At 41.2% G+C, this 27,692-nt stretch overlaps 1 protein-coding gene across 7 annotated transcripts in view; it reads right to left on the reverse strand.

Moving 5' to 3' along the window:
* Positions 1 to 27,692, reverse strand: part of SPATA13 (spermatogenesis associated 13) — a 147,468-nt gene that overhangs the window by 10,906 nt on the left and 108,870 nt on the right. For 4 of the 7 annotated variants that reach the window (XM_038127683.1, XM_038127711.1, XM_038127702.1 and 1 more), the window contains exons 3-9: positions 18,873 to 19,235; positions 15,565 to 15,709; positions 6,793 to 6,929; positions 6,026 to 6,205; positions 4,795 to 4,980; positions 2,518 to 2,697; positions 1,663 to 1,895 (exon numbers count right to left, since the gene is read on the reverse strand). In XM_038127683.1, coding sequence (XP_037983611.1) covers positions 1,663 to 1,895; positions 2,518 to 2,697; positions 4,795 to 4,980; positions 6,026 to 6,205; positions 6,793 to 6,929; positions 15,565 to 15,709; positions 18,873 to 19,235 — 1,424 coding nt within the window. Of the gene's footprint in view, positions 1 to 1,662; positions 1,896 to 2,517; positions 2,698 to 4,794; positions 4,981 to 6,025; positions 6,206 to 6,792; positions 6,930 to 9,281; positions 15,508 to 15,564; positions 15,710 to 18,872; positions 19,236 to 21,220; positions 26,440 to 27,692 lie in introns of those variants that run through there. The other 3 variants (XM_038127730.1, XM_038127720.1, XM_038127741.1) reach the window with 3 other exon arrangements.

A 27,692-nucleotide genomic window follows, 5' to 3' on the forward strand; every position in this document is an offset into this window, starting at 1 on the left:
AAGGGAAGAGACTTATTTCTTGCTTAAGGAGTCCCAGCAGAGCAGCTGCTTTTCCTCTTTTATCAGAATGCCTCTTGCAGAAAAGGGAGCCAGAGGCAGAAAACAGCACGAACCAGAAATAAATCCTGCCAAGGCGTTAGCCTTGCTGTCCTTTTTATCTGCTTCTGTCTCAGTTCCAGTTTTCATTGGCTGCTGCTGATGGATCTGCTTCCCTTCTGAATGTGTGCATTCTCTCCTCTCTTTATTTACATCTGTGGGAACTCTATTCTGCCACACTGAATACAGAAAGTGAGATTGACAACACCAGGATCCTACTAACATCAGGGAGATGTCCCACAGGGTGACCACATGATATCCATACTGCTACACTGCCCATCCTTATCTCAGTTCCTTTTTTCTTTTGTTGGTATTTATTCCACACATGCTACACAACTTGTGGCCTTCACAGCAGGCTGTGCATATTGGAACTTCAATTTTTTTTTTATGAAAACAAAATTTTTTATGAAAACAAACAAAAAAATTATGAAAACAAAACCAAATTTTTTATGAAAACAAAATTTTTATGCTCCCAAAACCCCTAGCTGGCTGGAGCTTTCCCAAGGCTCCATGTGGGTGTAGATCTGCCTGTTTGTGAGCATCTCTGCCATCTCTGCACAGTGAGTGCCTCTGCTTGAAGGCATCTCTGGATGCTATGCCACACAAAAGGAAAATAGGTACTATGGGAGGAAGGTGGTGAGACCTCACTGTCACTTTATCTGCAGGTCTAATAGCTTACAGAATAACCTTTCTAAAATTAGTAGCAGTGAAAGAGAAACTCTAGTTAGTAATTCTTATTGCAGCACTTCCCAGGTGGTCACAGAACTGAATAGAAGCATTTCACATCTAAATGTCAGTGCTTCACAGACCCCCTATTTTGCCCCTGGCAAAAATCCAGCGTTCTCCAAGAGGAGTTTTCTCAAGGTTAAAGTACTGACTTTGGTCAGGAAGCATTGCCTCAGGCTTCATTTGGACTTTGAGCACAGGGGTCACAATGGAATACTTTCTTGCAATTATACAAGATAAAAAGACACTTACAGATAAAATCTTAATTTAGTCTAAGATTGAATCAGTGGAGGGGTATACCAGAAAGGCTATCTGCAACTTCAATTTTTATTTATGCCAGCTGAAAATCTAGTATCTGGACTTTACTGCAAACTAAGGTAATGTTTATTACTACTAAGTTTCTAAAACAAATTACCTCCAAACTTATTCAGGTTGTGGTTATTTTCTAGGCACTCTTCACTATTCCTTACATCCACAACTTTTATGAGTCTTCCCCTCTTCCTCTTTGGATTTCTTTCTCCTTGATTTCTTTTGACACACTGGCCTTTTTTTTTCACTCTGAATTACACATCCCTCCCTGCATCCTGTTTACACACCATCTTCTTCTCCTTCTCCCTCTTTGACTTATTCCTCATTGTATCATGCATCCTCTCAGTCCCTGATGCTGCACTTTCAGATACTGCTTTGGTGACTGACTGTGATGGTTCCAAGAAGCCCTGTTTATCACAGTCCATGGCAGTTTTGTTCCAGATCTCAAAACCTTCAGTATTGTGTCACCCAGAAAACTTAAGTAATTAGGTGTTACTACTATTACAGAATTTGTAATATTAGTTCTCTCACCTGTGCTCCTGAGAGGTGTATTTGAGCAATTCTGCAAGCTGCAGAGGGTATTTGCAGATTTTCTGAACAGGCGTGAGAAGAAAACCATCAATGGCAATGTCAATCATCTGCTGGAGCAAGCGACAGGCCTCAAAGAAGTGGCGGTATTTGCCCTGCTTCATCAGTCTGGAGAGTTCAATGCAGGCACTGGGATGGTTGTTACAATACTCTGAATAAATAGCAAAGCCTTCTTGCTATTAAAAAAAAAAGGTAAAACTTTACTAAAGTATTTGTCTATCTATTTTTGTAATATCTATTATATATAATTACATTAAGTAATCCATTTTCTATATTGCTTCCAGGCTGATCAGCCTTAAAAGTATGCAGAAATCTACTTTGTAGCTGTCAAAACCATGTACCCTTCTTTGTCAGAACACAGAAATACAAGCGTCTTCTTGAGTCAGGATAATCAAACTCACTTTAAGAAGTATTTTTCTTTGGGGAAGACAGCTATATGTTTAGCAAGTCTCTATCAAGAACTCACAGCCTATCTCCCCACTACCTACCTTCCTTAATGTCTGCATGAAGTTTCTGCATGCTGAATATGAGATCACTGCAAACAATCCAGCTCATCTGTGTTCATTAGAGTTTCGACAAAGAAACTTAAAACTGTTTACAAAATTACATGATTACTAAAGATGAGGAGAAATCTAAAACAAATATTTAATTAATTGCAAGTTACTTTACATTCTAAAATGCTGCCAGTTTATTATTTAAGTAGCACTTGTAAGTAAAATCCCCTCCTAATATGGCAACTTGGCTTTTCATTATCATATTTTGTTAATTTTATAAATAAAATCAACTTTTTCAACCTACATGTTGAAGAAAACATGACCCTATTTCACTTAGATGAGGTTCCTCTTTGTTGTACTGTTTCTCAAGATCCTTCAGAAACTTCCTTTGGAACTTGTAAATATCTTCAATATTTCCAAAAATGGTGCTTAACTGAGCTGTGGTGAACATTCCTGTATGTTTGCGACACTGCCGAATGTAACCCTGAAATGAAATAAAAAACACTCCTTAGTCTGAGGATGTGAGACAGGTCCTACCCTGAACAAAATCATTAGAGCTGCCAAGACCCCCGTGGTCTCCAGGCAAGGGAGTGGTTTTCTAGACACACACACACACAGAAGCAGAAGTTCAGATTTGCATCTGAGATGTTCACATGTGGATTCTTGGGGTCCAGCCCCTGTCTCAGGGTACCCCAAGTGAACCGGGGAACCTCCTGAGTGTAAAGCCCACCCGCATCTCCCTGTTGCGAATGCACTGCAGGGGACTGAACCTCCAGGAACAGCTGCTGTGCTCACAGTGTCACAGCAGTTACAGCACCAGGGCTCAGGGAGTGCAAAGGTTAACTGATGTGATAGGGGCTATCCGCCAGGCTCCTCCATTTGGCTGCTGGCAGGCAGGCCTCCCGCAAACAGCTCTGGGAGCAGACAGCTGAAATTGCCTCACAGTTGCCCTGCTGAGGTTTACCAGGAAGTAAAACTGACTGTTGCTGGCACTGCTAGGAATATTCCTGTCTCCTCCACAGCCATCTGCTCTGAGAGCTGTGCAGTGGCTACGCTGCAAGCCAGCTACCGCATTTCCTGCTGCACCAACAAGGAAAGCTAATTCCTGTGCGGCTCCTGTAATGTGGACTGCAGGCACTTCTTGAATGTAAAACATGTTTTATGGGTATACTCAAGCTTCATGATCCTGGCTACAACTAGCCTGAGTGATTCATTTGAGGGCTGAGCTTGCAAATTTGGGTTACTATCTGTGTAGCTTTTCTGGCTTAGGTCTTACTTGAGTGTATTTTCAGCCTTATGTCCTACTTGCACCACCCTACGGATTCACGCTGAGGACAGCAGACTATCTCTAGCCCACATGTTGAGAATGGCCCATTGCTTCTCTTCTTGTAAAATGTGTGCTTGCTGTCTTGTACTAAACTCGGAGGCTTGCCAGATACTAAAAACCCTGTATAGGATATACATATTAGAAAAAATTAATTAATTAATTAATATAAGCCTAAGTCTTAACAGGTCAGTAAAATATGAGAGTCATGTCCTAGAACTCAACTAGTTATGGCAGCAGCCCAGCAGAGCGTACAAATTCTTCCCTAATCTTTCATGCACACAATCAATCTTACTAACTTAAGTAATGAATATAAATTACAAAATTTACATTTAATGTTTTAAAATTAGCCAGTTAGTAACCGATTTTTGCCCTTTCTCTCCCTTTTTTCTCTCTTCAAGAAAAAGGCCTGATCTAAAAATGGGAAAAAAAAAACCAACCCCAAAAAAACCAAAACAAATAAAAACCTACTGCTGCCTTGTCTACTTTGCTGTGAATTCAATAATCTAATGGTAAGTGGTGGACTAAAGAATGACAGTATGACAAATACAAGGACAGACCTAGCAAACTAAGGCTGTAAAGAATATTTTTGTAGGTTGCTTAGCACCATTCCAGATGCAAACCACAAAGACAAGTCAAATACAGGTCAAATGAATCGTAACTCATGTCAGAATAGGCAAACTTCAGTGAAAAGTATTAAAAAGCTTCTTGTCCAAGTGTGAGCCTCCAACAAATATTGAGAAAAAAAGCAGAAAACCACCCCCATTTTATGGTTCAAACAAGCAAGGTAGATCTAAAACACACTTCATTTCTTCATAACTCCTAAGCATTCAGTAAAAATCTCCTCACTTGAGAAAACAGGGAGAAAAATCATTTAGCAAATACTCTTTCCAAGTTATTTCCAAGAAGTTTTGTAACTGAACTGCAAATTATTTTACTGCAGTTACCCAAAGTTTTCTATACAGTGGCAAAAACCTCTAAATAGACTGGACTTCCTTCTCTCATTTATTATGTAAATAGCAGTCAGAGAGGCACTTTTTCACTGTCAAAAATGGAAGTTTTTTTAAAAGAAAGGAAGCAATGGCTCATGGCAGTCATCAGAGAGGAAAGCCATAAGAGGAAACGAAGAATCTGATCAACAGCGTCAGAAGCACAACTGGGAGTATTTTGATATAAGAAACCACTGTGGTTTCAACTGATATGGAACTGATTTGTTCTCATTAGGTCAGCAGAACATCCTCAGGTTAAAGCATGTACCTCACAGATGTCCTTGAGATGCTTGATATAAACTCGTTCTGTTTTCATAATTTCCTGTATAACGTTGGTTCTCATCTGATCCCTGTTTTCAGCTATTTTCTGGCGATGCTTGCTAATATCTGAATCTTGTTCTTCGTCCTGGATATTACAACAATTTTCTGGCACTTCTTCCTGATTAACTCGCAGCTGCAGCCAGAACAAACAAAGCAATTAGAGTGAAGCAGAAAGTTTTACAATATGTGGTAAAACTGTTATAAACTTCTTACACCTAAGAGGAGAGTGGATACAGACATGTTCTCATGCTTATCTTACAGATGGGGCTTCACAACAGGATTTATCTCATTGTACTTGCTGCATATTCAAATAAAGTGTTGAGATTTCTGTCTGGTTAAATACATGACTTCCACTCACAGTATTTGAGAGAGACCATGTTGTGCTGTCCATGTACTTTTCAGAGTTAAGCTTATTTCTGACCCTTACTAATAGTTAATGTGTTTGGCCAAGTTAGCACAGGGGTAAAAATTACAAAAGCAGACACTCAACCACTTTTAAATAGTTTCCCTGTGCCCCATCTGTATGATGTAGACAGCAGCACCTCCTTTTCTGACTTCTGTCTGATTGCCCAGGTTGCCCAGAGATCTAGGAAGGGGAAAGGGAGGAACCACCTGCTGCACTTTGTGTATGTAGTACTTCATGCAGTGTGGTCCAAGTTTCACTGCAGGTTCTCAAAAGGCAGTTCAGATTATTTTCTAAAACATATTTCAATTTTCTACCATCTGAGAGTTATACTGTCATTAATCTGGGTGAGTTCTGACTGCGGAGTTCAGACTGTGAACCAGATTTCTACACAATGTCCTTGATAACAAACTAAGCCCTATTTTACCAAGAAATCCCTGCAGCATACCTCTCCCCTGCCCTTATGAGAACTGTTGTGTCATCTCTGTATACATTGATGACTTTCTGGTTGAGCTTCCTGCTCTTGTTCTCTCTGTTCGAGAAACTCCTTGGGTTACAAAGGGACCAAATAAAGAAGACAGAGTAAAAGCTGTCAGAGGAGCAAAGGGTGTGATTCTCTACTGCTTTTTTCCTTGTGAACTACTTAGGAGTTACCACTGAGGTTCAGCTATAAACATGCTGAGGATCAGGTATGAAATGTAATGCTAGAACAACTGTTGCACTCTGCTAGGAATCTTGCAATAGTGCATAAGCAAGAAGCAAAAGAGTTACTCACCCTGACAAAGCTAGCTGGAAACCAGGCCTCCTTGTCCTCATTTCTTCCCCACCACCAGTCTTTGTTGGAAGCTTCTAGAACTCTAATGACATCTCCAGCTTTGAAGCCCAGCTCTTGATCATCCATAGTGACATGGTCCCAGAGAGCCTCTGCATAGACGACGGTGCCATCGCTTATCAGCTAAGATAGGAAGAAAATGAGATTGGAAAGGACGGGAGATAAACTATGAAGTTATAAACTACTAAGATATCAATATAGGTCACTAGATTGCCTACTATTACTCCTGTTACTATTACTCCTGTTTATCCTGTTTAGGATAAAACTAAAATTTCAAATTTTCAGAAATCTATGCATATTCTCATTAGTGAAAACAATTAGAATCCTGCTCCAGAGCAGTTCCATAGGTTAACAGTTACAGTCTGTGATGGTTTAAAACCCAGAGGGAAAATTAAACCCACTCAAACTATCCCCTTTCCCCCACTCCCTTCCTGGAAACACTAGGAGGGGTTATAGAAGGAATCACAATTTACTGAAAAACTGCAATAATCACAATAATGCTAGTAAAAGAGTGTACAAAACAAAGTTTTACCCACAAAAAGTATTCACCACTGAGAAACAAAAATCCCTCACAAAGAAACTAGCTATTGCCATTGAATTTTTTATGACTATGAAATCTCAGACTGTGGAAAACATCCCTCCACATCCCCCACCCCTGTCGCTGCCCTCCCTGTGCCATCATTCCAGCAATGCAAAGCCGTGGACATTACCTCATTAATTGCTAGCTGTTCCCCTCCGGGCTGCAGGTACCTGGGAGCAGCTTGGCAGAGCTCCTCGTAGCTGTAATCTTCCTCACTGCCATTGTCATCCACTAAGGCTGAAGATTCAGTCCCACCATCTGCAGCAACTAAAACAAAAGTGCAACAGCTGTTTGCTTCATCATTTTTATGATTCAAAGAAAGACAACAATGCAAGAGGAATTGCTGAGAAACTGCCTTTGTTGTCACGAATAAAACAGTCACAGCAGGAGTGGAGGGTAGCAGAGCTCTCAGGAAAACCACCTTTCCGTCATTAAATGCATTTTACTCATTTTTAGAATTTCTCATTTAGCAGCTGATAAAACTTTCGTACACAAAAAACCCAGAACTACAACGATTCCTTACTTATTTGTTATCAGAGGAAACCTTAAATGACCTGCATCAGAAGGAAAGCCCCAATGTCATTTCCCAGACAGCAGATGTGAGAGCCCTAGCAGTCCCCAGCAGTCAGTGGGGACACAGTCAGCCCCAGGCCAGGTGCTCCCACACCGTCACATCCCCTGCAAGGACATAAGGACCCAATGGTTCTGTGCCCACCCACTCGTGAGAGGGGAGGGCAGCCCGTGTGCAGCCCCAGCTCTGCGCTGGCTGCTGCCGCCTCTCCCATGAACTGGGGAGGTTCTGCCAGCAGCAAGGCTCAAGGGGACATGGAGCCCAGATTGGGCATGGTGGAATGGCCCTACAAAAACCTGTTCTAATTTTCCCAAATCACAACAGTTTCTTGGTTTGACAGTTGTACATTTTCTGGCCAAGGAGGCAGCTTTGTATAAAGAGAGAGGTCAGGGCTAAATTGGGTTTCATCTTATTACACAAGCACATAAGAAACACTGTTACTCTATAACACTATAAAACCCCTTTGGGGTACACCACTGGGTGACAGATCCTTTTGGCGATCACCACTGGCAGAGGAAGACAACTGGAGGCTGACCTCAGGAACCAGTCTGACTGTCTGACACCCACACTGCTCAGTGCTGGACTCTGTCCAAGTGGGTCTGCCTCTGAAAGCCGCCTGTAATGTTCAAAGCACTCAGGATCAAGAAGCATTCATGACTAGCGGCTCCGTGCTTGAGTGCACTCTCTGGTCCTTGTTAATTTATTCTTAAAGATTTATTCTTATGGCAAGCCCAAGCTGTGAACTAGATTCTGAAGATCATACAATGCTCAAAAATGCATTAAAAAGTAAAAAGTGAAATTCAGAATAGGTTGCTAGCCCTGAACTTCTTTGCTAAAGGTTAGTGAGTCCCAGGTAAGGTGCCACAGAGTCAACAGAGCAACTCGTACTCCTGAGTGGCTGAAAAGGGACATTTAAGCAGAATTATTGAACCTGCCAATTCCAACAAGCAGCAAGGCCGAGCAGCAGGATCCTGACACTGCCTTTTCTCTACTCTGCTTCAGTCCTGGGCAGTGCCTGTCTGCTGAGCTTTGGGCTCTGGATGGGTAAGAGTCGCAAGCAGACAACTCCTGGCTTTACTCCACACACCTACTACCACCAGGCACTCTGCTGCCATCTGCTATTTACCTTATAGGGAGAAATACTGCAACCCCCTCCTTAGGGCACACATACCATCACCAGCATCTTCACTCATCTGAGCATTAATTTGCCAGAGAGATCAAAGCAGATCACCATGCAGATTCAATAAAAAACTTGCAAAATTTTTCTTTCCATTAAAAATGGAAAAATATGGCATAGTCTTGATACAACAGAACATGGCTATTCTGTTCTACTCCCCAGCATTTTAAATAGACATTCACATTAACAGTATAATCTGCTTAAGCAAGAAGGATGCAGAACACCTATTTAAAAAATCAAGACTTTTTTTCCCCGCAAACTCATTAATCTGAGCACTGATAAACTTTTAAAATACATCTTGTGAAACTTACTGAAAATGCTTTATTAAAAAATGTGCAAATAAATATTTCATTGAATCATTTTTTATCTTATAAAACAACATCCAAAAAATTAATCCCAGCAGTGATCCTTTATACATTTCCACTGCACTATCCGTACTGCCTGTGGGGCTGTTCCAGTAATAATGGCATATCAAAATAACCTAATTCATTTGACTCCAGACAAAAAAGAACTACAATTTTGGGACAGAAAGCTGATTGTTACTCTGTACCAAATCAACAAGCTTACATTGACTTTGTTGGGTAGAATCAAGTGAAATCTTGCATTCTGCATCTTTTCCTGTACTGTATACAGACAGAAATACCAGAGGGAGGGGTGTGTTTTTCCAGTTGCACCAACGGGATGCGAAAAACTTAAGACAGCCTGGAATTGATGCTGATCTTCTAACAGCTTTTCACCAGTACTGTAGGTTTCCATTGATGATACAGAGTAAGTGTCATCAGAATCAGGTCCCCTGACTGCCACTATTTACCAGTTCAATCAAAAAACATCATGAAAAAAGCAAGAGCGAGCATGTTCTACTCACACGTACCCATCTGAAGGCTTTCCAGACTCCAAAAACGTGCCATTGCCCCCCTGGCAACCATGCTGCCGTCAGACCTCTAACAGGTGATGATGCTCAGTCCTACAGGGCTGGTGGAGGATCACAAGAGGCTCTGAGCTACGCGCAGCTCAGAGGAACAGGCTGTCAGCTGCCTTCAGCTCCCGGCGGTGCCTCTGAGGCCGAGCCTGGCTGGGAACTGCCAGCAGCGCACTCAGCCGCTCAGCCTGCCTGCCGCGAGCTCCCGGCTCTCTGACATCATGGGGTGCCCTTAGGGAGGAAGTTCCAGAAAAGAAACAAAAACCTGGCTGCCTGGCCCTGGCCGCGCTGCGCCTGCAGCCGCCCAGACCGCTCCCACAGAGCCTGAACATCACAAACACAGCAAGCCAGGGAGTGCATTTGTTTTCCATTAAAGCAGCTACGCGATTTCAATCTATATTCAAATGACTGCAATCCAGAGGGAGAGACTATTTGGATGGGAGTTGGGAGTTCCTTGAGTTACAACACTGTTCAGAGTATCGGTCTATCTTTGTCATAATATGCCAGTTAAAATTCCAGAAGAAGTATACAATTAAGGTATTTTTTGCACAATTTCTCTGGCTTCACAGGCACATGCTGTATCATTTCTTAGGGCACAAGCAGCACAAGTGTTAAGGCTGCGGCAGACTGCTCCCAGGAAAATAGAGAGGAGGGAGACATTTTCTCACTGAAACTACAAACATAATTCAGCTGCTCTATGAAATAGGGAATGAAGCAGGAAAGGACTCAAGCCATCCATCTTTCTCTGGGTCTGACCCAGCCAGAGAACAACCTCATTCATTCACCCAACACAACCAGCATTCACCCTTGCATCTGTGTCCTCCCGCCGTGAAGCTGGATCAGGCCATGCACTCGAAGCAAAGGCAGGAGCTGTTCCCGTCAGGAGAGTGCAAAGCCTGCTGCAACCTATGTCTGCACACAGTGCTACACCTACAGTTTGGAAAGCCCCAAAAACTTACTGGCTTCTTTTTTAGCTGAAAACTGTTGCTCAGCTGAGCCTGTCCTGTAACTGGGGACTGCCTCCTGCAGGGATGTGCTCACAAAACCCTGGAGGCATTTCTGCATACAGCAACTTCTCAACACCCACTAAAATCACATGGTTTTCCCCAGCACTGCCTCAGACATAGAAGGCCAAACATCACCCTGAAATATTAATGTTGTCTTTCTGCAAAAATCCTACTTGTGCTGCACTCCACGGGAGACTGACAGAAATCATCTTCTGAATATCTCAAACTTCCCTATTATTTCTTGCTGCAAGGACTCTAGTTGGATAGCACAATAAAAAAAAAGCTACTACATAAGATCTTCACACACAGCATTTTTCTTGGCATAAACCATTAAAAAAAGCAAGCTGGTAAACAAAAGCAACAGTGGTGACACTGAAATGCTGATGATTCTAGGACTTGCAAATGAAAATTTCACACTTTTTTAATCAGCCAGATCACAAGATCTTTGCCATGTCAAACCCCTACCCATCGGGGAAAAACAGTTCAACTGCCAAAGGAAAACCAGATCAAACCCCACACAGCTCTTTTACAAGACACTTTAAAAAAACAACCTCTGAAAAACAACTCGAAACCCTTTTGGTCTGATTTTTGCAGAAAGGACCAGACTGTGTGCTTTTGCCCAATGACTAACCTATTGCCACCGTGGGATGCTGCTCGGATGGAGGGGGGTTTGCGCTGCCTCCTTTGACGGGCACATCTGGCAAACTGAACCACCGCAAAAGTGCTCATTGGGGGTGAGGTGGTGGTGGTTTCATTTCCTTGTAGATCAGCCAGGGACAGGAGGAGTCACAGGCTGTCCTTTGTAGTGGCAGTCCACAGTGACCTTGTCCAAATGCATGCTGAGCTGGCTTAGCCATTGTGCAGGGCACTCTAAAAAGGCTGTGGGTAGCACTTACTAAAATACTAAAAGCTAGTTTATCCACCTCAAGAAAATTCAGTTCTAGAAACACCCTGGTATCATAGAACCCTCCATCCTGAGGCAGACCACAGGTCACCCCCAACCACTTCTCTGACAGCAGCCAGGAAAGAACATAAAAATAGATGAGGCGTGTGATGGCATTTTTCTGATGTACTTTTCTAAATTCCAGTTATCTTCCAGATCAGTCAGATCCCTCCTGGGGCAGAAATTATATCTTTGTGTTTAATGAACTGGATTTTTCAAACCACTTTCTGAGTTTTTTAAACTGTTGGGATGTGAAATACCATGTGTAGCAATTAGTTTTATAGTTTAATTTTACAGACTGTGAAAACTATCTTTTATTTTGAGCTTGCTCTCTGGTGATTTCATTTGGTGCCCTTTAGTTCTTAAATTATTGGAAACAATAACTATTATCTGTTCATTTTTCCTATGCCAAACAGACTTTTATTCTCCTATTGTCCTTTTTTTCCATGTTCCAGAGCCCAAGCCACATTAATCACTCCTCCCAGAGACACACACTGAGTCGATTTTCTTGTCCTTCTACTTTTCTCTATATTGTCCCCTGTAAAAAATGCCTTTTGGGATGGAAAGGAATGGGGAGATGGCCCCCACACACACGAGTGGCACAATTGGGCCTTCTGTTTTGTTCTCTATTCATTTCCTACAAACTCCTGCCCTTTTATTTACTGTTTTGACTGTTACTATGCACTGCACTGACTCTGTAAATGTCTGTTAAGATTGCAAGATCTTTTCCTGAATGGCAATATCCAGCTCAAAGTCCGTCCTTCTGTAAGCACATCAGGCTCTTTTCCTCCTCCACATGCATTACCTTGGCTTTACCAACACCTGACGCCAGTGCAGTGCCTCATGTCTCACTTTTACTACCGTGAATAATTCAGCACACCAGCAAGAATTACCATTTCATTTTATACCTCCCTTCCCACATCATTCGTGCAGACACTGAACATCTGATTCCACTCTCTTTAAGAAAACCAACCACTCTCCTGAGTCATTCCTAAGCTGTGCTCCACACAGGCCAAATTCTAGTCCCACACAGAAATATGCAAAAAAAGATGGGTTAGTTTTTCAGATGCTTACAAAAATTGCACTGCAGTGACAAATAGACAGCCTGTTTAATGCAATTTAAAACTTGTAACCCTTCAAGCATAAGAGTGGCAATGTAAGTCTCAAGGGCAGTTTCTTGTGTGCTGTGTGATTCTTACTCTCTTTCCTACAGATGATGATTTGTTGTCTCGTAACACCCGTTTTTCTAAAAATTTGCATCTCCACTTTTATCTGCCATTGCTAGAAGAAGAAAGCATATAATATATTAGGCTTTAGCAAGTAACTAAAATAAGATATCATTGGTTTTCAGTGCTTGGGTTTAGAATTACTTTCTATAATAAAGGGCTTTTGTGCTATCAAATTTCACTGTGCATGAGCAAACAAAAAACTCTCACATGTTCAAAGACAAGGAAGTGCCTTGTGATTTAAGAGAAAAAAGAAAAGAGATCAGAATTTGTGACACTAGCCACTTTAGTATTTTTTTTTTTTTTGGAGCTACCAAACAGATCTTTGCAACTGCTTTCAAACTGTGAAGTCTATGATCTTCCTCACTTGCCTTCAGAGTTTTGACTTCAGAAACTTTTCTTGCTCCACTTCTGTGTTTATTGTAAGGTCTCATAAAAGTCACATCTAACATAATCAAGGTTGCTTTGGCTTCACTGTCCTGAAAAGTGTCAGAAATCTTGGTTTGTGTATTTGTCATCCTGATGTTTAAGTTTAGGAGATCAGTAATTCAAAACCTAAATACCTGCAGAGATACTGCTCTCAGGCAGTTGTCTAGGTAACTAATACTATTTCATGTGGTTTCCAAACATCAACTGGAAAGGATAACCAAAAATAATCCCTACCCTGTGATAACAAAAGAGCCTCTTTTTTTCACGAATTACATCATGGAAGACCTGTGAGTGATCCCTCTGGAATCAGGGACTGAGACACCACATAATCTCAAGCAAGACTCACCGCATTCAATATCTAATTTACCTCAGTGCCTGATCTGGATCATTAAGTGTACTAAGAAGCATACAGCAGAACACACTCCAGATATAGGTTTTAAAGTAGTTCCCAATATTCTACTACAATATAAATTAAAAGAAAAATACAAATAAAGTATATATAATTGCCCTGGTTAAAGAGAAGAGGGGATAGAGCTTTTAGCACTGTTTATTCCATACCACCCACATTCATCGCTGGGGGCGTAGTTTTGGCAGGAGTAGGCAGGCAATGGAAACCAAAGTTTGCCATCTTGCTGGATCTCTCCAGGGAGAAGGTATTGGGATTGGCCAAGCAGATCCAGCCCCTCTCCGCCACTGTCAGTCCCTTTCCCATCCCTTCAGGTCTCAGCTTTAAGACACGGTGCTGAAGGACAACAACGATGAGTCTGAGATGCCACTCCAAGGGAACAAAAAGCAACAGAGAGAGGCAGCGGCACAGAGCTGAGCCCAGCTGAGCTACACAGAGCCCAAGCTCCAGAAGAGCCCAAGTGGAGCAGCACCGGTGCTGGAGGCAGCCATGTGGGACTGAGCCAAGCTGGGTAGAGCAGCATCAGTGCCAGAGGCAGCTGTGCAGAATCAAACCAGCAAAGCGGAGTGGTCTGAGGCAGCGCTGTGGCACAACACGATGATTGCTTCCAAGGGGTTTGCTTGCCCTACTCCTTTGTTGTTGTCTGACTGAGGTGAGGGAGAACACTCTCCTTGACATATTGCCTTTGTGTCTCAAATACCACGTGGCCCAGATACAGGAACAGTAATTATATTGCTTTTGTGTGGAGACCACAGCAGGCACTGTCTTCAGGAAGACCTGGATTTTTTTTTCACAGTGGTAAATGCTGTTTTTTGTGGGTAGGGCACCTTCTTTTTGCATAATTTTTGTTATTAACACTGCTGATGTCATTGCAATTTTAGTAAATTGTTATCTTGTAATTTCTCCTTAATGTCCCTCCATGACTGAAAGGAGCAGGGGGAAAGAGAGTGGCTTATTTGGAGTTTAGTTCCCTAAACCAGCTGTCTAAACCAGCACAATAATGTATCTCAGAATCACAGACTATTCTGAGTTGGAAGGGACCCCCCAAGATCATCAAGTCCAACCCTTAAGTGAATGGCCCATATGGGGATCAAACCCACATCCTAGGCATTATCAATACCATGCTCCAACCAACTGAGCTCATCTCAGTGGATAAGTCCCTCTTACAGCCATAGTTAGAAATTCTCAAGTCAGCTTCTTGAAGAGCACCTCCTGAAAAAAACTGACACATTCTATTCAAAACAGAAGAATTCAGTTTTAACACGTTCTTACATAAACTAATTTGCAGCTGAAGTATTTTTGGCAGATTTTGGATATCACTGTAGCTAAAACTTAGCTAAGAACCATAGAAGCCAAGTATTGACTTGTAAACATACACGTAATTTTAATAAACATCGAAAATGCTATTTGTTAAGTTTCCTACTTCAGCCATGGGAAGCCTTGATTCCATGATTCGGGGTGAAGGTTCCCAACAGTGCTTTGCTCACTATTAACAGTGAAAGATACAAAGTGAGAATTTTGCTTTTATTTCCAAATCTTGCCACCATCTGAAGGAACACAAATGATGTTAACCCAGGTTCTCCTGGACCCACCTGTGGAGAAATGTTCCACTACATCTAGACGAGTTAATAGACTACTTCTATTAACTCCAGAGAGCATTGCATGCTAAGAGTAAGCAATTACAACAAAATTACACAGGACGCATCAGTGAGCCTGTTAGAGCGCAGTGCTTCCAAAAAAGGCAATTTTTACCAAGAACCTGTCCCTCATGTACCAGAGTTCTGGCTGGACTACACTCACCAGCAAGCCACTTAATTATTTAAGGCTTGCCTATCTATGTAAAGCTGAATGCACTGCAAACAGAAAATTAAAAATACAGGTGTGGTGTGGGTAGCGTTCAGGTACGAACTCAAGCATATCAGAACTTACTTCCTTCATAATCTATTGACTTTAGGCAAGTATATGACTAAGAGAGTGAAGAATACAGGCATGTAAGTGGTACAGAACAATAAACCATAGTAATGTCAAAGAGTAGACGCGAAAAAAAGGTTTTACATGAGAACAGCAGCTACTAGTAAGAAACTCACAAAACAAAGCAACTTATCTGGGAATTACTTTGTCACTGAGTTGGTTTGCACTCTTTTCTCCTCCATATTATATTCTAACTCTTGCTTAGTCTGGAGTGTGGCTTTCTGATCTACAAAGTTAAAAATACTCATCTTACCATTAGATGTTCTCATCTGCCGCCTCCGTCCCACCCGGTCCAGGCCGATGGGGGTGCTTTGTGAGAAGGTGAGTGGCCGGAACCGGGCTGAAACAGCCTTGTACGGGGGCACCTTGTGTGCTGGAACAGGTGGCCGTGCCACAGGCTACCGAGGAAACAGGAAAATCCAGTATTAGAAAAGCTACAGGCAAGTCCAACTGAGAAATGCTCAGGTATGAAGTAAGGTTTCTCCAGATAGTCCAGGTAATTACCTGGGCAGTAATATCTCCTGTGTTGAAGTGACATTGCTTAAACACTGCATACCATGTCCACCAGCATCACAGAACAAGTTTTATTACATTACAGTTCTTTGTTACATTGAAAACTCCTTAGCCTTCTGTTGTGGTCAGACATGCTCTGTAATTTTCATCTTGTAATACTCTTTTTGAAGACAATCAGAAGGCGGGAGCACCTCTCCTATGAAGACTGGGCTGAGAGAGCTGGGGTTGTTCAGCCTGGAGAAGACAAGGCTCCAGGGAGACCTCGCTATGGCCTTTCAGTACCCAAGGAGGTCTACAAGAAAGATGAAGGGTGACTTTTTACAGTGGCATGTAGTGAGAGGACAAGGGAGAATAGCTTTCAACTGAAGGAAGGTCAATTTAGATTCATTAAAAGGCTTTCTAGGATGAGGATTGTAAAACACTAGAACAGGTTTTCTGCAGAGGTGGTAAATTTCTGCTTTCATTAGTTAAATGTATTGCTTGCCAGTAAAATAAACAAGACAATAATAATTGTCTAAATGATGCTCTGTTTTGAGTTCCCAGGAGTCTTGTAAGAAAGATGTAATACTAAGTTTATTATTAACATTATCTCAAAGCCATTTTCTTTGGATAAATCATTCATTTCTTAAATTATGATTAGAAAACCTACCCCTTTTTATTTGCAAATTGAGTCTGATTTTACGTTGTCCATGAACAACGCCACAATAGCCAGGCTGAATGATCTTGCATAAGCATTCAACATTAAATAGCCAGGCTTCAGCACATGAACTTCAGAGAAACTCATCTTTACAGCTTCTCTTATTGTTCAGCTGTTACTGTTCTTCTATCAAGTAATCTGAAACATCAGGGATGGTTTTTAATGAACGATCTCTTGACACTCTGTTACGAAACCCATGACAGTATTGTTTGAAAATGTTTTCTCACACCTAAGCTGTCAGACCAAAACAAAACACAATGTAGAGGAATTAGCTTTGTACTTTTCAAATATTCCCAAGGGTTTTCAAAGCTTAAAAAAAAAAAATCACCAGTGTGAGGAGCAGTCTTTGAGAGCCCCACATAAAATACTCTTAGTGCATATATGCCTGCTTGATGAGCCCTTTTTCACATTCCAGCTAAAAGTTTACTTTTATTATGACTGCCAAAAACCTCAATGTGTACAGAATATGATTCATCTACAAACTCATCTTTAAACCTCATTTCCTAAGTGCCTTATCAGTATACCAGGATCCTTCACCACAAAAAGTCTGATTTGTTGTATCAAATAGCTAATAAAAGTGATGGCAACTACTGTATGCAAATAACTGGCTGTGTAAGCAAAAAAAGCTATTTGTTTCTGTGCAACTAAAATTTTCTTATAAGGCTTCAGTTCAAATCCTTCCCCCAGACAGACATGGATGTGTGACTATCCTGGGAAATTGGCCTGGGAAGGCCATAATTTAGTTTAATAACATTAGGAATGCTCCATCGTTTTGGTCTTGACCACAGTGATCCAGCAACGTGCTCCAAGCAAGCTCTTATGGCAGCACCAGAGCATGGAAAGAGTCAATTCAAATAGCTGCCTTGATGCATGTTCCTTCACTATTAAACTGATGTGAACAAGGTTAGAAAAGAGATCAATATGTGTCAGCACTAAATGAAGGCCCTGGAGAGTGTTTAATCCCTTACACATTACAGTAAGTTGCCCATACTTACTATCTCTTGAAATCCATCTATTATTCTTGAGTAAGATGGCCTGGAATTTACAACAATAATTTTCCTTCTTTTTTTTTTTTTTGTTTTCCCCTTCCAAGGTAAGAGATAGAATTAATTTTAATATATATTAATTATATATGATTTAAAACAAAGGTGTTTGCCTGGGTAAAAGGTTCATTGGCTTCAGCTGGAGTTTTGCATTAAGATGTATTTTTTCATCAGGGACTAATAAAGAAAAAATATGTAATACACAATAACAGCGTTCATGTTACAAAATGTTTTTCACAGGAAACTGGAAGTCCTGACATTGTTTCAGCACTATCAGTAAACTTCCCAGCAGGAGATGAAGTGGCTTGAGAAAGACTAACAGGACTCAAATTTCATTAATGACCACCAGAATCAAATTTTTTGAGGATGCAAATACCAATTCTTTTTTCTGTTGCTTTATCAGCTTGACAATTGCTTTAGGCAGAAGTCCTCCAGCTTCCAGAGAAAGTAGAAAACACCTGATGAGTGCAGTCTTACAAAAGCTGAAGCTCTGCAATCAAGTGCAAGGTGGGGCCATGACCACTAACAGAACAGTAAGTTCCTCTACTCATTGTAGTTGCTCAGCACTATCTCCAGGGAGAAAGGAGCAATTTCACCTTTCATAAGTTTTTAATTTCTCACTCTTTTACTTAAGCCAACAGAGACGGCAAATATAGGTACTACTCAAATACACACTGCTTGCTTATAGGTTTCCTACCTTTGTTTCATCTGATCAATTTAGTAGTACATGGACAGACATTGTATTCATGTTGTCAGTTTTCTTAAATTCTTAATTTCATTAATTTTTCAATTGATCACAAATTTTCTCAAGCACTGTCTTAATTAGTTTTAAGTATCTTTGCTATGCCAAAACCAAGATTCTGAACACCACTTTTAATGCCACAGTTTTTGAACAGGCTTGCTTTTGGAAAATTTGAAATGACCAATAAATAATGTGTTATTATTCTGTTTGATTGTACTATTCTGTTCCTCAGGCCCTCTATAAGGAGACTAAACACACATCTGTCTTACACACAAATAAGCCCTTATAGACCAACATAAAACATAATGACCATGCCAAGAAATCAGATTAATTTGCAATACAGAAAAGATTATCCCAAAGTCAGTATCAGGTTTGTTCCATGCTGTATTTTTAGCAAGAAGACAAAGTAATTAGTGACCAGGAAAGCAGTAGTCTAAGTACATGATGTCAGCTTGACAAAAGGGAAGGAAGAGAAGGAAGCATCCATTCTATTTTCTAGGCTGAAGATAGAGACAAGGAAGTGAAAGGGTCTTTGGCAGTTTGCAGAGCACATCTGTTTATCTTACTTGTGTCAGCAGATTTTCTGTCTCTTCTACTTGATCATCTCCATAGAAATTGACCCCACCTATAACAGAGATGGGTCTTCTTTTCCTCCCTCTGTGGTAGCCTACAGTATTGCTTTGGACCACAGACCCAACGGATGCCAGTCCCAGCTGATTTTCTCCATCTGTGCAGTCTGTGTTCTGAGACTCCACTGCAACTGCATCTTCTGGTATAGAGAAACTTCGGATCGACATTTGGCCATAGTCTGAGAGAGGTCTGGGCCGGGATCTTTTTCCAGAGCCCCATTTCCTGGGTGTGACCTTTTGTGAGTCTGCCTTTTCTTCCTCCTGGGATGTGGACCTCTTCCAGTGGTCATCAGAAACAACCTTTTCAAATGTGAACAAGTCAAATAAGCCACAGAATTTTCTGACAGTTAATCATTTGTGAGTTTGTCGTGTGTCAGATCAACTTAATGTGTCTAAAACAGAAGGAGTTACCATAAATACAATGAATGCAATCAACAATTCAGGAAGAGATAACTTTGCAAAGCAGAGACATCATGATGCTTGTGCTGAGTAAGGTAAACACCCAACAATCAGTACCTCTTTGTCAAACCAGACTAATAACACTAAAAACTCACCTATTACCTCAGCAGTACAGGTAGGTCCTATCCTAACACTGAACTCATGGAATAGTATCTTAGAAAGATAGCTCTGTGCTCACAGGACTTGTTTCTATGCACAAGTTGGATATTACAGGTAACACCAGTAAAAAGAGCTCAACTGTGTTTTTGGACTTTTTACCAAGGCTTGTAGAAACAGAACAAGGGGCAACAATTTTAAATTAAAAGAAGGTGGGTTTAGATTACATATTGTGAAGACTTTCTTGACCATGAGGTGGTGAGGCACCAGAAGAGGTTGCCCAGGGAAGCTGCGCCTGCTCCAACCCTGGTATTGTCCAAGGCCAGGCTGGATGGGGCTCTGGGCAACATGGTCTAGTGAAAGGTGTCCCTGTCCATGGCTGGTGAGCTCGAACTGGATGATCTTTAAGGTCCCTTCCAAGCCAACCCATTCTATAATATTTCTCTGTTTCACCTCTGTTGAAAACAGATGAAAACAAAGAGCAAGGCTGCATTTTGACTGCTTGCAGATCCATGTAACTGTAAGCTGATGCCAGACTGGGCAGTCACACTCCCTCCTACCACTCATCACTCCCACAATGCCACTTGGTCAGATGAGAGATTCTGCAGCCAGGAGTGAATTAGGTGAGCAAGCTTGTCCAGTTTGGAAGGGAGAAGCTTGCTTCCCATAGCTCTGGGAGGTTCAAGTCATGCAGATTATATTGGAGATATATTATAGCACAAACACAGGAAAAAATGATGGGCTGAGATAGGAAGCTCAGAAAATGAGCATATTTTTCCTATTTAACACCACATCTGGCTCACAGAGGTTAATGCCTTCAAGTATCACAACTGCAGTGGTATTACAAGTTTGGAAATAAAATAACCTCCGCTGAAATACTTGGAAGAGGGAACATTTTTAAGCACTTCAATGCATTTGAAGTAATACTGTTGTAATTTTTTTCTAGCAAAATCCTTGCAAATTTTCAGAAAAAAAATCTGCACACAAAAATTTATGCTCACTTTTCCCTCAAATTTCTGATTTCTTGGTGTTTCTTGGCTTTTCCCAGTTCTTTCATAAAAACAGAAAAGAGAGAAAGCTAGTAAGTATTCCAAAAAAGAAAAGCATCATTTTGTCTCTCTCTAACTATATTTTGTTCATTTCTTCCAGACTAGATGAAGGCATTCCAGATATTGCATAACCAAAGCAAACATGCAGCCCAGAAGCAGCCTTTTGCAATGATGTCGGTGCCAGAGGATTTCTCTCCTGTCACCTTCTTGTCCACCTGTCATTTTCAGCCAGGCCACTAGAAATTCAATGATTCTTTTTTAAGCCTCACGAAACAGCTTTTTGTTTGAAAGACAGTTTAAGATTAATTCCATGGTATGAAAGCACTTCAGCCAGTAAGCAGTTACTAAACAGTCAATATTTTAACATGATTACTGCAATTATGAAAATTGTACTTTTCAAATATTCCTAAGTATATTGCTCTACATTCAATTATTTCACTTACAGCATGAAATTTATTCTAAATAGAGTACTTTAAAAAAAATTGTTTCTATACCTGTCATTCCAGCAAGAACTTCAGGTTCTCTACAGATTTGTGTTCAGGATCAGTTCTAACAGTACATTTAATGAAGCAGAGAGTCACTGCCCAGCTGGTGCATTAACACAGCTTCAGCAAAGCTGCCCCTTAAGCACAGCCCCTCCAAGACTGAGCAGCAAAGTCACAGGTTAAATAAGGTTCTTACCTCAGAATCAGACACAGGTAAAGGGTCTCCACATATGCAGTGACTGAGAAAGGAGCTCATGAGAGTCATTTTATGTTTTTGTTTCGCAAAGTCTCGTCCATAAGAGCTACAAATGTGAGCACACTCTCTGCATAACCAGTCAGGCAAAGTTCATACCATGATCCTGTACTTTTAGACTGAGGAAGGACACGTCACACGTCATCTCATAATCTGCTGCTTACACCCTTATCTTGAGCAATAACATTTGCAGAGGACTGCTTGCATTCTGCAGGACTCCACCTTAAGTAGTGATCCAAATGACAGCCAGATTAATCTCTGCTTACAACAAATAATGCTGAAGGATGTGTGGTTTTAGTCTTAGATGTATAAACTGCACTGAAAAATACTAAAAGAGAAAACATAATCCTGTCACTGCAAAAACCAGGGGAAACCAGGCTGATAATCTCACGTTCCTCTAAGTGGCCTGCTCAAGCAGGACCTGATCAAGTGACCACTTAGTAGCAGGAATAAAAATACCCAGTACACAACTCATAGGCTCCAGTATTGCAGTCACTTAAGCGTAAGTGTGATTCTTGACATCAAGGAAAAAATTCTGAGGAAACAATTGTACTCCACCTATGACTGGCTTTATACTGGTGCACCACTGCTGACCTCAAATTACCTTCTCCTAATGAATCTTTTATAAGTGAAAGCAGGTTGATGTTGTGCAATTATTACTGGGAACATCTACACATGTCTAGAGATACACATGGCACTCCATATAGGATGAAAATCAAAACCTCATGCACTGGCTCATGCATTTTAAGTGCTGGTCAAAAATTTCGAGGCTGGTCAAAAATCTCAAATTTTGAGATTTCTGAGAAGTTAAGGTCTAAGATTAATCCACACTGTATTTTCTGAAAGTCATACCTGCTAGTCTAGCAACAGCACAGGCTCACCAATACTAGCAATCAAGATTATTAATCTTGCCTTTTAGGCTGTATCCTCAGTAAGGTATCTTCTGAGACTCTAAATGCAAACAGCTCTGCTTGTTTGTGCTGATGCAAATGAATTCATTTTATCTGGATAACTAAATTCCTAAAACAGCAAACTAGTTAAATCATTGTATTTCAATTGCTTTCCTTATTCCTGACAGCACTGTATCTACAAATACATCCATTTAAAATGAACATTTACTTCAATCCAGGTTACACTTATATTTGCTATTGCTCCCTTTCAATATGTCACTCTTAGCTGCAGATTCCTGCATTTAAATTTCAATTCTGCAAAGGAGCTGTCTGTTCATTAACTAGATAATAAAGCTGTCACCATAGCCAGGAGAAATCTAGAATGAAATTTTGTTGCCTGAACATAAGCACCCAGTGGCATTTCAAATGCCCAAAGGAATCTCCACATGCCACGCATCATGCAAGTATGGCATAGGACCTATGGGAGGCTTGGGCCATCCAGAAGCAGCCCCTGGGGTGAAAGGGAAGCCTGTCATGACATCTCCAGCAGTGCAGGATCTTTTATATTCCAGGAATCAAGTTGAGCCCCTAAACAAGAGTATCAGCCAAGCCTACTGCGTGACCAGCCAGGCAGCACTACAGGCAGGAACCAGGTGTCAAACTGGATTGCAGGTGGGTTTAGATGGAGCTACAACTATGTTCCCCAGTGCTGTGGACAACCCTGCTTGGTCCCTAGCTCCTGCTCCAGAAATGTGCAGCTTCACCATGAGGTTTTTCCACCGGTGTGCAGCTGTCTTTGATAGCTGCCCCTCACTTCATTTGACAGCTATTTTTAGTTGGGCTCAACTCCAGGTGCCACGTTCAGGTGTGCTGTTAATGCTGTGTTCTCCAGGACCCCCTGACCACACCCAACAGGCTACAGTGGGAGCTCTCCCAGGCTGCTCCCACATAAACAATGACACCACAGAGTCTGTGCCCAGCCAGACCAAACCCCTCCCATGCCTGGGCCCAGACTGATTTCCCAATCCAGCGACAACAACTTCAAGGACTCGATCATGATCTCACTCAGCTCAGCTTGGCACTGGTACAACTCCGTTCCATTTAATGGCACATGACTGCTATTGGCCTTCCCTGTACTCATTAATAACCAAGGTAAGCAACATCAGCATCAGGTGTTTAATCACTGAAATCTTAGTTTAGTCTCCAGAGCCCGGTTCTCCAGCTATTACTCAGACCACAGTGTACTTTTGATAAATTCAGCACTCAGAACTGATTTCAGAGGAAGTGCTACTCAAGGAGCACAAGATCTGAATTGCACAGCACTGATAAAATGTTGCTTATGTGGATGCAACTTTCATCAGTGATATGGCAAAGAAATTGCCAGTACCTGAAATTGCATGGCAGGACTTTTGCTGGTGCAGTTACACCAACCATGAAAAATCCTTCATCCTCTATACCCCATTCTCTGACCTCTGCACCCCCTCTGACCCCATTCTCTGCTGCAGAGAAAGCCCAAACTACAAGTCTGACCCAAAAGAAACTGCTGCTGGTCATCCTCCTGCTGTTGGGACACTTTTGAGGGCCATGATAGCAAAGGAAAAACAAGCTCTGAGTGATTTTTTTTGTCAATGTTTTTAGCCAATAAACTCCCTAATTAAAATCCCCACTTTATAAAGGTCTTGATGACTGTGTACATTGCTGAGGTTCCCTGACCACTAATCTGCATTTCAACCCCTACTGTTACCTATTTGGATGTTCGAAATTTAACCTTTAAGTTCCAAATGCAATGATGTTCCATAACATGCACATACAGACAAGTACCAAAGTATAAGGGGACACTTCTCTCCTGAAAAGTTTTCCCTACATGGCAATCTTCTGGGAAGTCACAAGTAGGTGCCTCTTAGACAAAGATCCCCAGCATTCCTCTTCCCCAGGGAAAAGAGCATCCTGACTATGCTTCTGCTTTTTTTCTTTTTTTTTCCTCTTTTTTTTGGGAAGGGGGGGCGGAGATTTGTTTGTTTTCCTTAGCTACACAGTTAAGTTGCAATACTTCTTCTGTTACCTCTTTATGCTTGCGCTGCTTGGCTGAAATATAATTTTGCTAACTACTACTGCCTTTTTCTAACCCAGAGAAAACAGATAATCAAAATCTAATAATGTCTTTACAAAAATGCACATTAATTTCCAAATGCAACTTATTGAAAGGTGTGATAAATTAAACAGATGATGATTCTGACTGAGAATAAGTTACAAGGAAAACCTGAGTAGGCTGAGAAGTTTCAGAACACAATTTCTACATCTTCTCAGTGAAAAGTTTTGATGGGTAATCAGTCGTGCTCTTCTGCAAATGACAAGGCTTGAAACTATCACAATACTTGTGCTAGGTCATGTAGGTATCTTTTTGTTTCAATCAAGAATATACATTTCTGCATACATTTAGGGGTCTATATAAAAATGTACAAATTTCTTTCACTAGCAATGACAGCTACATAACATATTATAATTGGTGACTATTAAACAGCTATTATTTCTGTATAAGACAGTAACTGCCAAATCTTAGGAACTCAGCAGTAATATTAGAAGTGGCTTTTCAGTTTATACAAGCCACCAAACATAAAAAGGGCCAAGGGATTGTGACCTAGTCGCTATAAATTATTTTACTACCTTGACCTAACAGAGTAAAAGCCTGGACATGTCTCCACCTAGGTACATGATAAAAAGTAACCACTGCACTTTTTCTTGTTGATAAATAGCAGCTGGGAGAGCATTAATAAAGTTCATTTATCACCAATACTAAATAAGGTTAAAAGCTTGTTTTATGTTTCATGGACATGATCAATACTTCAGGGTTTTTTGCAAACTGTTGCAACAGGCACAAAGATTATGAAACACTGGATAAATAAAGTATCCCAGAGAAAATTTATTTATTGCTTTCTTTCTAGGTTTTATAAAAAGATTCTGAAGTTTCAAGAGAGCCCAGTGATCCCCTATTGATCCAACAGTGACAATTTCTAACAGTGATACCACAGCAATAGCTACCATGGAAATGACTGCTTTTACTGAAGAAGAAAGCACACTTTCAGTAATTGCACCTTCAATCACAAACAAACAGGAATTATTAAACCAGTCCAATTCAAGATAATTTCCATCTATTCCTTTGTAATTAAATGCAAATTGCACTATATTATTTTTCTTTACATCCCTCTGCCTCCTCTGCCACTAACATCTTTTCTTTTTAATTAGCCTTTGAGAAAACCCCACATAAATGCATTGATTATCTATCCCTAGAATACCAAGGGCAATTCGACCAGGGGCCAGCAAGTGAGCAAAGTACAATCTATGAAACAACTGCAAAAAAAACCTGCTTAAATTACACTTATATACACAAGCAAAGCAGAAGCAATCAGTGCAATACAACCATGGCCAACATTTACATAAGTTTTAGCTGCTTGGAGGATAACCTCCCTTTTCTTTTCCCCTTCTTTCCCTCCAAAAAAAAGTGTGTGGAGCCACAGTTGAAAAATTTGCAAAGCACTGCTTCTGAGGGGGACTACCTAAAGGAATACCACTGCACTACACCAGTATAAGCTCACAAAATAGATGCAGGAAACACTGTGCATTTTAGTAAAGAAAAATGATATTACTGTGCCCTGTGACATAGCAAAAGCAACCCCCATTAGCAACACAAACTGCTGTGGCAAAACACTAATTTTAGAAGTTTTAAAAATTGGGAAAAAGATTTATATAATTTCCCCCTTGGGATCTGTGGACACCAAAGCAATTGTGGTGTTCTAACTACCAAATACACCTATAAAAGCACATTAAGAGATCAGGCTGTATAGATACAAAGAAAATTTAGCCATCTATTTTCTAAGGCCTTTATTGCAGGTTTGCTTCATTTAACCTGATCCTTGAAAGCCTGCTTATCACAATCAATGATAAAGCATAAAGCTTTCCCTCTCAGCAATATGCCTCACCAAGATTAGCGAGTTCACCTTGGTAATATCCACATTTCACAGATAAGGAACAGACACAAAGCACTTAAGTCATGTAGAAGCATAGGGCAGGACTGGAAATGACAAGCGGATGTCACGATTCTCAAATCTGTTCCTCAGCCTCAAGGATTTCCTTCGTTCTCTCCTCTAATTCATTTCCACGTCCAAATCAGCTAACATATTTCTGAATGGCAGAGGGGAGGAGTTTGCAGGGAAATGTACTTCCTTTGCAGAAATAATCTTATCACTCATATAAAAATGCAAACATGCTAAAACCAGAAAATTGCTAGTTTTTTGGTGACTTGATACTTGGGGATGGCTGGATGATGCTCTTACACTGTCCCTTCTTTCCTTCACTATCTGAACTGGAACTGCAAACATGTAGTGTATAGTGAAGGAGTATTCATATTCTCTGCTTCTTTTAGATGTATAGATATTAATAAGTCCTAAATAAATCCCTACGTATTTTCTGAATTAACTCAGAACACCCCAGAACAAGTAACAGGTCTAAAAAAAAAAAATTTAAATTTCCCTTTATTTGGCAAAATGAGGGACTTTTTTCTACTTTCAGGATATCTTTGTAATACCCACTGGCAGATCACAAAAGCCAGATAATAACCACAGGTCGGAAGTGGAACTTCATGTTAACAAAGCAAAACATAAAAAGCCATAAGCCTCTGCCTCTCTTCAGAGTCTCTCCAAAATGAGGTCCTCTGGTTCCTCACTCTCTCCACCCTTGCAGAGCAAATCCTCATCATCCCTGCCCAAGCCCAAGCCCTCAGCAAGTCCCAGTAGCAGTCACAAACCCTAGCCTGGGAGGGGTGGAGCTGCCTTGGGCAACTCTGCCAAATACTACTTCCTAAAGAACGGGGTGGGGGCAAGGCTGCTGGGCTCGCTTTCCCCCAGCACTCAGCTGGTCTCCCAGCCTGCCACAGCTTCCTGCCACCACAAGCAACATGGCAGCCTCCAGATGTCCCAAAGGGAAAATGCAGGTGGCTCAGGGGAAACTGCAGCTGCCTCTGCTCGCTTTGGAAATCTCAGCCACCTAGCACTGAGATGGATTCTCAGTGCCAACAACTCAATGCTGCACTTGGTGTAAGAAACCAAACCACATGGGTACAGTGCTGCTCCACTTTCTGGGGCACTATTTACTACTCCTGATCCCAGGGTGAGCAACACCTGGGTATTACTGAGGTGCCACTGCTACAGCTACAGCAGAGTGAAATATGAGATGCTCTGGAAAAGCAGAGTGCACATAATGCAATGAAAAAAGGGCGCAGCTTGCCCCATGCTAACCGCAGTGAAGCCCATCTGAGCTCTCCCTGTCACCATCCAAAATATTTCTGAGGGGATGACAGTAACTCCTATGTTATCCTACAGTTTTCAGGAATGGCCAATTTTATCAAGAACTGCAGTTACTTGGTCTAAAATTCAACTCAATCCAGAATTCAGATTACTGTCACGACTGCCTTGTTTTTCTTCTTCCTAGTAGCGGATATAGCAACAATGATTATGGGCCACACCAAATGG

Source organism: Motacilla alba, chromosome 1, assembly GCF_015832195.1.
Source record: "Motacilla alba alba isolate MOTALB_02 chromosome 1, Motacilla_alba_V1.0_pri, whole genome shotgun sequence".
Classification (NCBI taxonomy): Eukaryota; Metazoa; Chordata; class Aves; order Passeriformes; family Motacillidae; genus Motacilla; species Motacilla alba.